At 39.8% G+C, this 11,827-nt stretch overlaps 1 protein-coding gene across 3 annotated transcripts in view; it reads left to right on the plus strand.

Annotated features, from left to right (window-relative positions):
* LOC122562198 overlaps positions 1 to 11,615 on the plus strand; it is a 20,498-nt gene extending 8,883 nt beyond the window's left edge. For all 3 annotated transcript variants that reach the window (XM_043714867.1, XM_043714868.1, XM_043714869.1), the window contains 5 exons: positions 588 to 711; positions 2,085 to 2,109; positions 4,566 to 4,722; positions 5,193 to 5,360; positions 10,321 to 11,615. In XM_043714867.1, the coding sequence (XP_043570802.1) occupies positions 588 to 711; positions 2,085 to 2,109; positions 4,566 to 4,722; positions 5,193 to 5,360; positions 10,321 to 11,067 (1,221 nt within the window). In that variant the 3' untranslated portion in view covers positions 11,068 to 11,615. The remainder of the gene's footprint in view (positions 1 to 587; positions 712 to 2,084; positions 2,110 to 4,565; positions 4,723 to 5,192; positions 5,361 to 10,320) is intronic.
* Positions 11,616 to 11,827: the final 212 nt, after the last annotated feature.

Raw genomic sequence — 11,827 nt, forward strand, 5'->3', positions numbered from 1 at the left:
CATATCACTGCAAAGGCCATTTTTTGCTCCTTCACAATCTACAGACCCAGAAAATAACACTGTCTTATTCCTCTACAAACACTGCCACAGGTTAAATTAATAGCTATGGCTTATGTTTTAAGTTTATTTAGGAGACTTATCTCCAAAACCATATAATCAAGAAAGAATCCACTGTACTCACTAATACAGCCTTTCTCTTGGATAGACTTAAAACAACAATTAACTTAACTGATTCTGTGCTGTGAACTTCACCCAACAGTTCCTCCAAGATTAGTTGTGAATTTCACTGTTTGTTAATTTTCCCAGATGCACTCTGATGTCCAGCGATACATGAATTCAAACAGCAAAGGCAGTAACTGTGCAGGTTCTCTCTCTCTCTCTCTCTCTCTCTCCTGCACTAACCTCACCATGTGCTTCCTTCGTCTCCATAGATTTTTAGAGGTAATCTTCCCAGAGGTAATTAGAGATAGAACATAGAACTGTGCAGCACAAAGTTTCTATTGATCATGAAATTAGTCATTATTAGTAATTTCATTTGTTTCTTGGAGAAGACTAGTGTGAAATAATAAATTATTGTGCGTTTACAGACCCTGAGGAGGTATTTCTTATGTGATCAAGAGAATTCAAATGGTAACTGTAAGCGGGAAAACTGCCACATGTACCATGAGCGAGTCAGTTACATCAATGGATGTTACCTTTCTGCAAATAAAGGTATGGTTGTCTTAATATACTTTTATGTATAGTTTGTTAAAATGGTAAACTGGGACCACTTTGGCAGGAGATAAGCTATCCAGCCATTCTCCAGTGTTTAGCCAGATATACAGTACTTTGAAACCAGAATAGAAAAAGTTCATTGAAAGCTCTATTTCTTGTATTCTGTTCTTCAGCAAGACCTTCTCACCATCATCTCTATCCTTGCTGAATTACAATAATTAAAATTAACATAACATTTTTATCATTGAGTTAATTCCCTCCTTAGTCTCACTCCGGTCTATCTATGTAACCTTCTCCAATACCTTTATATTCTCTGATCCTTTGATTCTGATCTCTTGTTCATTGTTTCCTGTCTTTACACTGGTATTGGTGTGTGTTCTGTAAGCCACCTAGGTCCATTTCTGGCAATGTTTCCCCTTTATCCCTTCTCCGCTAAGACACTACTTAAAACCCATGTTTTGACCAGGTCTTTTTCTTGTACCACTTAATTTCTCCTTCCAATTTGATATTTGCACACTATTCTGTAAAACAGTTTGGAATGTTTTCTGTGTTAAAGGTTCCACATTAGAACATAGAACATAGAAGAATACAGCGCAGTACAGGTCAGGCCCAGGGGACTTATCTATTTTCACCTTTTCCAGGATTTCCAACACCTCTTCTCTACATACCTCAAAGCCATCCATTATTGTGCATTGTTATCATAAAATTCAAATACTATACTTTTGCACAAGAACTTTAGAAACAACTAAACTTAAGCTAATATCTTGCTGATACACATGAGCACAATCACAGAACGTCCCATACCATGCCTTAAAAAATGCAAATACATTGCACATTTATGTGAATGTTTACACTCTGGAACTGTGAATAATGATTGTAGAGATTCTGATGTTTTCTCATCACATGAATGACCAGGAATTACCTACCCATTTAGTCGATTCCATGCTGAGTTGAAACACTACCATTATCCACTCCAATAGCTCTCTTGATCACCACCTGCTTTAGCAGGTCACAGAGTGACACGGACAAACAGTTATAGATTGCTCCACATACGTGAGAGTTTAATATTGGGCATCAGTGACAGAAAGTCAGAGGAAGCTTTTTCCCTTGAAGATAGGCAGGAGTGTGGTATTTTAACATGAGCTAATCTTGGATTAAGAAATAACTTTTATGAATTTCAAATCCAACATGGAGGATTTTTTTTTTCATTTCTTTTGTCCTGAATGGCCTGTGCATTAATGATTAAAACTTAATCAGTACCAATTATTAGATCAATATCTAATTTAAATGCATCTTATAAGTTGGTAGAAGTTACTCACCATAAACTAATGGAACACTAAGAACTAATACAGTCCGTTTTATTTCCCTAGTTCCAGTGTTACCTGAAGAGAGACGGTAAGATGGTTCACTGTTTATATATGTTTGATTGTTTGAGTTCTGGATTTTCAATTTCTAATGTAAAGAAATAAATCTGCAATAATTTTAAACCTGAGACTTAAACAGTGATACAGTGTGATGATTAATATTTTAAGTGGGAATGCAAAATTGAGCTGTCGAGCTTACTAAACCTGATGTGTTTATGCAATTTTAGTTCAAAGCATATCATTATATCAGCAAAGTACCATGCCATTGAAGTAGGTTGCCTCTTCCTTACTGGTGATAAAGGCAGTCCTCCTTTAAAACAGGCTGCTGTTATTGCCTTTTCCACTTAGAGTCATAGAGTAATACAGCATGGAAACAGGCCCTTCAGCCCACACTGGTCCATGGTGCCTGCATTTGGTCCATATCCCTCTACATGCTTCCCATTCATGTACCTTTCCAAATGTTTTTTAAATGTTGCTATTGTACCTGCCTCAACCACTTTCTCTGACAGCCCATTCCATATATGTACTACGCTGTGTGAAGAAGTTGCCCCTCGGGCCCTCCTTAAATCTTTCCCTCTCACCTTAAACATATGACCTTTGGTCTTCAATTCCCTACCCCTGGGAATTCATCCTAACTATGCCCCTCATGATTTTATTCACTTCGATAAGGTCACACCTCAGTCTCCTATGTTCCAAGATATAAAGTCCTATCCTGGTCAACCTCTCCCTATAACTCAGGTCTACTAGTCCTGGCAACATCCTTGTAAATCTTTGTAGTTTTAACCATGTCTTTCCTATAACAGTGTGGCCAAAACTATACACAATACTCCAAGTGTGACCTCACCAACAACTTACACAACTATAACATAACATCCCAATTTCTTTACTCAGTGCCTGACCAGTGAAGGCCAGCATGCCAAATACTTCTTCACCACACTGTCTACCTGTGATGCCACTTTCAACGAACTAGTGCTTGTAATCCTAGGTCCCTCTATTCCACAACACTCCTCAGGATGTTACCATTTACTGTATAAGTCCTACTTATACAGTTTCGAACCCTCGCACTTGTCTGTATTGATTGCATTTGCCAATCCTCAACCCCCTTTCCCATCTGATCAAGATCCCTCTGTAATATTTGAAACCTTCCTCACTATCAATGATACCTCCTAATTTTGTATCCTCTCAAATTTACTCATCATGTCTTGTACATTCATTTCTAGATCATTTATGTAAATATCAGATAACAAAGGTCCCAGCACTGGTCCCTGTGGCACACCACTAGTCACAGGCCTTCAGTCCAAGAAACAACTTTCTACCATTACCCTCTGCTTCCTACCATCAAGCCAATTTTGAATCAAATTAGCTAGCTTTCCCGGGATCCCACACATCCAACCTTCATGACTAGCCTTGTCAAAGGCATTACCAAAGTCCATATATACAACATGCCCCTACCCTCATCCTCCCTCTCGGTTACCTCTTCAAAAAATTCTTAAACATTTGTCAGACATGAATTCCCATGCACAAATCCATGTTGACTATCCCTAATCAGGGATTTTTATCATCTTAATACATCTTTGACAATCTTCTATGTTGTGCTTGGGTTGCTCTTTCTGATTTGAAGCTGTAATAATTTATTTTAATAGGTTCGGCTTCCTCAGCAATCACTCATTTTAATCCGAGAGTCTGAAGACAATAATGGAAAATTTTTGCAACCATGGAATTCTGATGAAATAAAATCTTATGTAGCTTATTATTGCCTTCTTTACCCTAAATGACATTATAGCCTTGAGATTTCTTTCAGTTGTCTGTTTTATTTAAATAACATACCAAAGATAAAACAAGGGTAGTTTTATTCTGTTTTGAACCTGATTTGTCATGACAAATATCCTAGAAAAGTTCCAGCACAAAAGGAGGCCATTTGGTCCATGCTGTCTGTGCCAGCTCTCTGGAAGGGCATCTCACTGGGTCCAGTTCCTGATATTTTTCCCATGGCCCTGCAATTAATCTTTTCTCTTCAGATGATTGTTCAATTCACTTTTGAAAGCCATTGTTGAATTTGTCTCCATCAGGTTGTCATAGGTAATGCATTTCAGATACTATTGCATAAAAAGATTTTCCTAAAGTTGCTTCTTTTGCCAATTTCCTTAAGTCAATGCCTTCTGGTTCTCTATTCTTCTACCAACAGGAGCAGTTTCTCACCATTTATTCTGACTATACCCCTTCAACTTTCGAACACCACTATTAAATTTCACTTTAATCTTCTCCTGAACAAGGAAGCAACCCCAGCTTCTAAAATTTATCTACAATCAATGTGCTCCATATTGCTTACTCATGCTGATGCTCACCATGAAGGGTGAAGCATGAGACAAAAAGTGATAATCCACAAATGATTGCCATGTTTTCAGTGTATTCCTTTATAGAATTGTTCCACAAATTGAACTATTTCCTGTTGAATGATGCAGATTTCCTTGTTTTCTGTTTCACCAGAATTGAATGTAACACATTTATGGAAAAAAACTACTTTGGGACGCAGATGTCTCTGAAAAGTGCAATGCAATTTATAATGATATCTGTGAAATTCATCCAGCATGCTGTAGGAACCAAGGAACTGTCCAGGGAAAGAGGAACTAAATACATTAAAGAGGTTTTGGTTTTATTTATTTTTATGGTAATAAAGTTTAGGATAAGCCTGTGTTAATTAGTATTATGTGATATATATATGAGATTAATCAGCACTGAAAAATTACTTTCACCCTTACTTTCTGTACTTCTTCCAAATGAATAGTCTAATTATCATAAAATTGTGCAAATGTAAACCAAAGCAATAGATTTTATTCGGTTATTTTCATTGATCTTGGTGTAATAATTGTTAGACAGAATTTCCATTATAACAATGTAAGTGTTAATATATTGCAGCTATCTATACATTTTATAAAATTTAATAAAGTACTGGGGTGAAATTTGTATTTTTCACCTTAGAGTTGGGCAGTTTTTTTTAACACAATTTCCATTAACATTCCCTTACTGTGGGAGTAAGGTACAGTTTTGTGATCCAGCCTCATCCTAGAGAGTTGATTGTCATTGTTGAAATTAACAATTCTTTTTTTTTTACAGATACTGCATACGGTTCTGTTTCTATGTCATATTAACGATCCTTCTTTTGAACCACGAGACATATTTGAAGAATCAATGGAATCTTGGTCGAACAAAGTTCCTGATGTGTTTGAACAGTACAAAACACATCTTCCAACGCGACCGCCTTACACAATTCTGCTTGAAATAGTGAGTAGAAGTGACATCAACCAGTAAAACTAATGTGCCCCAGGGCAATTACAAAGTAACTGGTCCCATTGTTTCATTGGTTTTTAAATTTTTAAATAAATGTTGCAAATGTTCTTCACACGTTTTTGTTTGCTTTGCTGGGATGTTAGGTGGGTGAGCATTTTCTTCACACTACTCTTCCTCTGCATGGCAACAAATATTTGTTCATATCAGTAGATCAGCACCAGTAACTCAGAGCACCAGAAGATAATGTCTGGATACATAAGGAGCATTTTTTAACCCAAACACTAAGCCTAATGTGATATATGAGGAATGAACAATGATTTACTGAATAGAGTGCATAAATTGAATTGGGCTGGTGAGCTTTTACATTTTATTCATAGTTAGTGAGAAATGTAATTGCTCAGAATTTGTTGTGTAAATAACATCCTGTGATACTAATTTTTTAATACGTAAATTAAGCAACAATTTCAGGCAATGGTCGGCTTTTCTATGCTTAGAATCTTTATCTTTCACAAATATTGTCAATACTAATTAGCTCTAGCAGGGTAAATAATAAAAAGGACGTCTAGTAACAAGCTTTTATTTCAAAATGACAGATGCAAACTTGTTTTCATCCTGCCTCCATTTTTCTACATCTTACTTCAAAACTGTCTTTGGTACAATGCGATCTGCAAGCACACACATCATATGTCCTTTGTTTTAGTTAATAGTTAAACAACAATAACAGTTAAAGTGTACCTTGACATATTAAACCCTAAAGCGTCCTGGGAATGAACAACATGAAATAATTTATTTAAATAAAAAAACACCAAAAATGAAAGTACCTTACAGTATCCAAGCTCAGCCTGCATACTTCCAGGAATGCATTTCCTTCCAGTCCATCAAAATGTCACAAGCATTCATCCTTTAGCTCCTACTCTTCTTCATCACTGCGACACACCCAAAGATAGTGTTAGACATAGATGCGACCATGACACCACCACCCCCATCACCAAACCATCATCTCACAGACCATACAGAACCTCATCACCTCAGGAGAGCTCCCACCCACAGCTTCCAATCTCATAGTCCGAGAACCCTGCACCGCCCGATTCTACCTCCTTCCCAAGGTGCACAAGCCTGACCACCCCGGCTGACCCATTGTCTCAGCCTGCTCCTGCTCCACCAAACTCATTTCCACTTACCTTGACACTGTCCTATCTCCCCTAGTCCAGGAACTCCCCACATATGTTCGAGACACCACCCACGCCCTCCACCTCCTCCAAGACTTCCGTTTCCCCGGCCAACGCCTCATCTTCACCATGGATATCCAATCCCTCTATACCTCAATCCGCCATGACCAGGGCCTCCAAGCCCTCTGTTTCTTCCTCTCCCGACGTCCCCAACAGTACCCTTCCACTGACACTCTCATTCGTTTGGCTGAACTGGTCCTCACCCTCAACAATTTCTCCTTCGAATCCTCCAACTTCCTCCAGACCAAAGGGGTAGCCATGGGCCCCAGCAATGCCCATCACTTTGTTGGCTACATAGAACAGTCCATCTTCCATAGTTATACCGGCACCACACCCCACCTCTTCCTTCACTACATTGATGACTGCATTGGCGCCACCTCGTGCTCCCACGAGGAGGTTGAGCAATTCATCAACTTCACCAACACATTCCACCCCGACCTTAAATTTACCTGGACCATCTCTGACACCTCCCTCCCCTTCCTGGACCTCTCCGTCTCCATTAATGATGACCGACTGGACACTGACATTTTTTTCAAACCCATCGAGTCCCACAGCTACCAGGATTACACCTCTTCCCACCCTACCTCCTGCAAAAGTGCCATCCCATATTCCCAATTCCTCCGCCTTCACCGTTTCTGCTCCCAGAAGGACCAGTTCCACCACAGAACACACCAGATGGCCCCTTCTTTAGAGATCACAATTTCCCTTCCCACGTGGTTAAAGATGCCCTCCAACGCATCTCGTCCACATCCCACCCCTCCACCCTCAATCCACATCCCTCCAACCGTAACAAGGACAGAACCCCCCGGTGCTCACTTTCCATCCTACCAACCTTCGCATAAACCTCATCATCCGACGACATTTCCGTCACCTCCAAAAAGACTCCACCACCAGGGATATATTTCCTCCCCACCTATTTCTGCTTTCTGCAAAGATCGTTCCCTCCGTGCCTACCTGGTCAGGTCCATGCCCCCCAACAACCCACCCTCCCTTCCTGGCACCCTCCCCTGCCACCGCAGGAATTGCAAAATCTGCGCCCACAACTCCTCCCTCACCTCCATGCAAGGCCCCAAAGGAGCCTTCCACATCCCATCAAAGTTTTACCTGAACATCCACCAACATCATTTATTGTATCCATTGCTCCCGATGCGGTCTCCTCTACATTGGGGAGACTGGATGCCTCCTAGCAGAGCGCTTTAGGGAACATCTCCGGGACACCCGCACCAATCAACTTCATCGCCCAGTGGCGCAACATTTCAACTCCCCCTCCCACTCTGCTGAGGACATGCAGGTCCTGGGCCTCCTCCACCGCCACTCCCTCACCACGTGACGCCTGGAGAAAAAACGCCTCATCTTCCACCTCGGAAAATTTCAACCCCAGGGCATCAATGTGGATTTCACCAGTTTCCTCATTTCCCCTTCCCCCACCTCACCCCAGCTCTAACCTTCCAGCTCAGCACCGCCCTCATAACCTGTCCTACCTGCCTATCTTTCTTTCCACCTATCCACTCCACCCTCCTCTCTGACCTATCACATTCATCCCCACCCCCATTCACCCATTGTACTCTTTGCTACCTTCTCCCACCCTCCTCTCTGACCTATCACCTCCATCCCCACTCCCATTCACCTATTGTACTCTATGCTACCTTCTCCCCACCCCCCTCTCATTTATCTCCCCACTCTGCAGGCACCCTGCCTCTATTCCTGATAAAGGGCTTTTGCCATAAACATCGATTTTCCTGCTTCTCGAATGCTGCCTGACCTGCTGTGCTTTTCCAGCACCACTCTAATCTATCACGTGGATGCTGGTGCCATTCAACTGGACATTCCATGACCTTTTTCAATCTCAAAAGCATCTCAGTGTCCTTGGATTTCCATCAAAACATAAATTAGTCACAGCTTCCGTTAACTCATCCTTGGAAAGACCAAAGTGTTTAATTTTTGCAGATACCGTAAGTTCTGTTTCCTTTTTCATTGACTCCAGCCCCATCCCTCTGACTAATTATTTTTTTCTGAAACAGACTGTGTGCAAAAATTTAGCATTTTGCTTAATCCAGAGTACAGCATTAAACTTCACGCCATCAAGACTGCCAATTTCTAACTCTTATCCACATTTTTGTCATCTCCTTTCTGCTTTCATCCTCCATATCTGCTTTCAATCCTTGACTCATCAAAAAGTCCAACATGTCCAAATCTTAATTGCGAATCTTCTTCCCTACTTTAAGTTCCATTCATGCATTACTCATGTCCTTACTCTGGATTCCCAATTCCTCCAGCACATAACTTTTAAAAATTCTTAACCTTGGCTTCAAGTTCAATGAGAACTTGACTTCCTGCATTTCTGTCTATTGTGCCCTTATTGCCTCCCACCGTCTCCGGTCCCTATTGGTCTTCTGTGCATTTTCTTTCCATTCACCCCACCACTGGTGGCAAAGTCATCAGCTGCCTCACCTTTATTACCTGGAAGGCACCAACTAAACCTTCTTTATTTCTCCCTTCAGCTTTAAAAACCTTTTTTAAACTCCAGGATTTTGACCAACCTTTCAGTCGCATCCCTCCTTATCTCTCCCATCACGGCTTAGCATGACTTTCACTTGTGAAGGGCATTAGGAATGTTTTAATGGCAAAACCTGTACTGATATGCATGTTACTGGTTTTGTGACAAACAAATGATATATTTCCAAAATTACATGTTGTTAAAAAAGATATCTAAGTGATTAGTTTAGCTTGTTTATGCTCTATTCTGCTTACAACCAAGTTGAGTATTGATACTTATATATAGCACTGTAACATCATCCACTGGCCTTTTAACTCTAAAAGGTAAATTCAATTCCAAACCTGACTAATTAGATAAATGTTTGCACAGCTTAAATTTGATGTTTTCAATCCAGTTCCTATAATGCAAAATGTCGCCAGAGTAAAAATGTTGTTAGAGAGATTTTAAGGTCGATCTCTAGAAAATGGAAATACAACATTAGGGCGGCACAGTGGCTCAGTGGTTAGCACTACTGCCTCACAGCGCCAGGGACCTGCATTTGATTCCAACCTTGGGCGACTGTCTGTGTGGAGTTTGCACATTGTCCCCGTGTCTGTGTTGGTTTCCTCTGGGTGCCCTGGTTTCCTCCCATAGTCCAAAGATGTGCAAGTTAGGTGGATTGGCCATGCTCAATTGCCTATTGTGTCCAGGGATATGCAAGCTAGATGGATTAGCCATGGGAACTGCAGGGTTACAGGGATAGTGTAGATGGTTGTGTCTGGATGGAAGGATCTTCAGAGGGTCGTGTGGACTCGATGGGACAAATGACCTGCTTCCACACTAGGGATTCTATGATCAACATTAATGTGAAGTGAGATGGAGTGCTCTTCTTTGATGAGATGCAGGCAGATCAGTGGTGCAGAGTACTGAAAACTTACTTTGCAATCTATTTAATAATGTGTGGTGCTGGATAACTACACAACTGTAGTGCAAACATCCCACATTTTTAAGGGCGCAGAAATCATTAAAGCGAACATTATTTCATTTACCACTCACCAATGGTTATTCTAAACACAGAAATGTTAGCCTGGAACTTAATTTGCATTATTAGTCTTTGAGTGCTCTCTGCTGCATTACTGGAGGTTCCAATGTATTTCAAATAAACTTGCAAAGCCCTCAATGAAAATAGTGGATAATGTTTAACCACTGCACTGGGAAAAGATATTTCAGATTTTCTTTTCTTTCTCAGGTGGTTGACTTGGAACAAACAAACAATGCTGAATCAGTTTTAAATTCTCTGTCAAAACTAAATGAAAAAATGATTGTGGAACAAAATTCCCAAGAAGACAGGAGATGTGGGAATGTCTTTAGTTACGTATCATCAGTTGTCAGCTACTGTTTCCACCACAACTTGGCTACAAAACAAAAAACAGACAATTATTTTGGTGCCTCAGTTTCATGCTTTGGAAGGCATCAGAGAGAACTCATGATAGACATATTGTGTTACCGCACGTGGAATGAAGATATTAGCCTCGCAGTAGGTATGGCTTCAGAGACAACAAATGCACATCACCAACAGGCTATTCAATTCCACCCTATCGTGGTTTCTAAGGCTTACCAAATGATGAGTAATTCTAGAGCCCAGAGGAGAATGCATATAGTAAATGGCAAACGACAACAATTCACTCCCATATCACCTTGTAGAAAATGCCTGGAGATGTTCCCAGCCATAGGATATAATCTACAACAACAAAACAATGGCACTGTATATTGGCCATATGGGAATTGTGCTGAGGTGGAATCTTTAAGCAGGCTTCTGAATGCCCATGGGTATATTTGCAAAAGAACACCTGCTCCTCCAACAGAAAGACTCACCTGGGAATTTCTTAAACATAAAAGAAGAGGAAGAATTATACACAACTTAAAACTATTTAATTTTAATTTTGGAAATAATATTTTATTTTACACATCTGATGACCTACAAAATGCAGTTTAATGAAGTTTGTCTTTTTGTGCAAATGTTTTTCTGTAGAGTGTGTCTCACAAACTGTAATGTTGCAGTAATAAAATGTTCAGATGCCTTGAGTGTTCAATACTATATTTTGAGATACAGAAAACAAATAGAAATTCATGTTTGAAGTTTATAATACCATTTACATATATATTGGACTTTGGAATTGTGGAGGTGGGGTCTTTGGATATGTTTAAGGTGGGGGGACTAAATTGTCATTAGGTAAGGGAATCAACGATTATCAGGGGTGGATGTGAATGTGAAATTCAAAACATAAATAGATCAGCCATCATCTTATTGAACAGCAGAGCAGACTAGTGGGACTGAATGACGTCTAATGACTACTGCTCCTAATTCACATGTTTGAATGTATGTTAAACCTGGATGGATTTCTGTGTTACAACAATTATCAGCATTGCATTTAGTTACATTTATTTGAAAGTTGTGTTCATGGTCAATAAATTGTTAATTTTAAAAATGTGTATAATTTTGTAAATAAATGCAAAATACATATTCAACATTAATTACCTGAATTTTGTTAATTTATTGTTTTAATGATGAGAGAGAACCTATTGTTAATTATCTGGGTTATCCTTGCCCTTTTCCCATTGAATTATTTAATTTCAGCACTATGTGACTTTTATGGAATGGTTTTTTTTTTAGAAGTTGCATTGTGAGTGACAGCCACATTCAATCAAGTATGCCCGTAGTAAAACTGGAATTAATGGATATCAGGCCACAAACT

The sequence above is a fragment of the Chiloscyllium plagiosum genome, chromosome 24, assembly GCF_004010195.1.
Source record: "Chiloscyllium plagiosum isolate BGI_BamShark_2017 chromosome 24, ASM401019v2, whole genome shotgun sequence".
Taxonomy (NCBI): Eukaryota; Metazoa; Chordata; class Chondrichthyes; order Orectolobiformes; family Hemiscylliidae; genus Chiloscyllium; species Chiloscyllium plagiosum.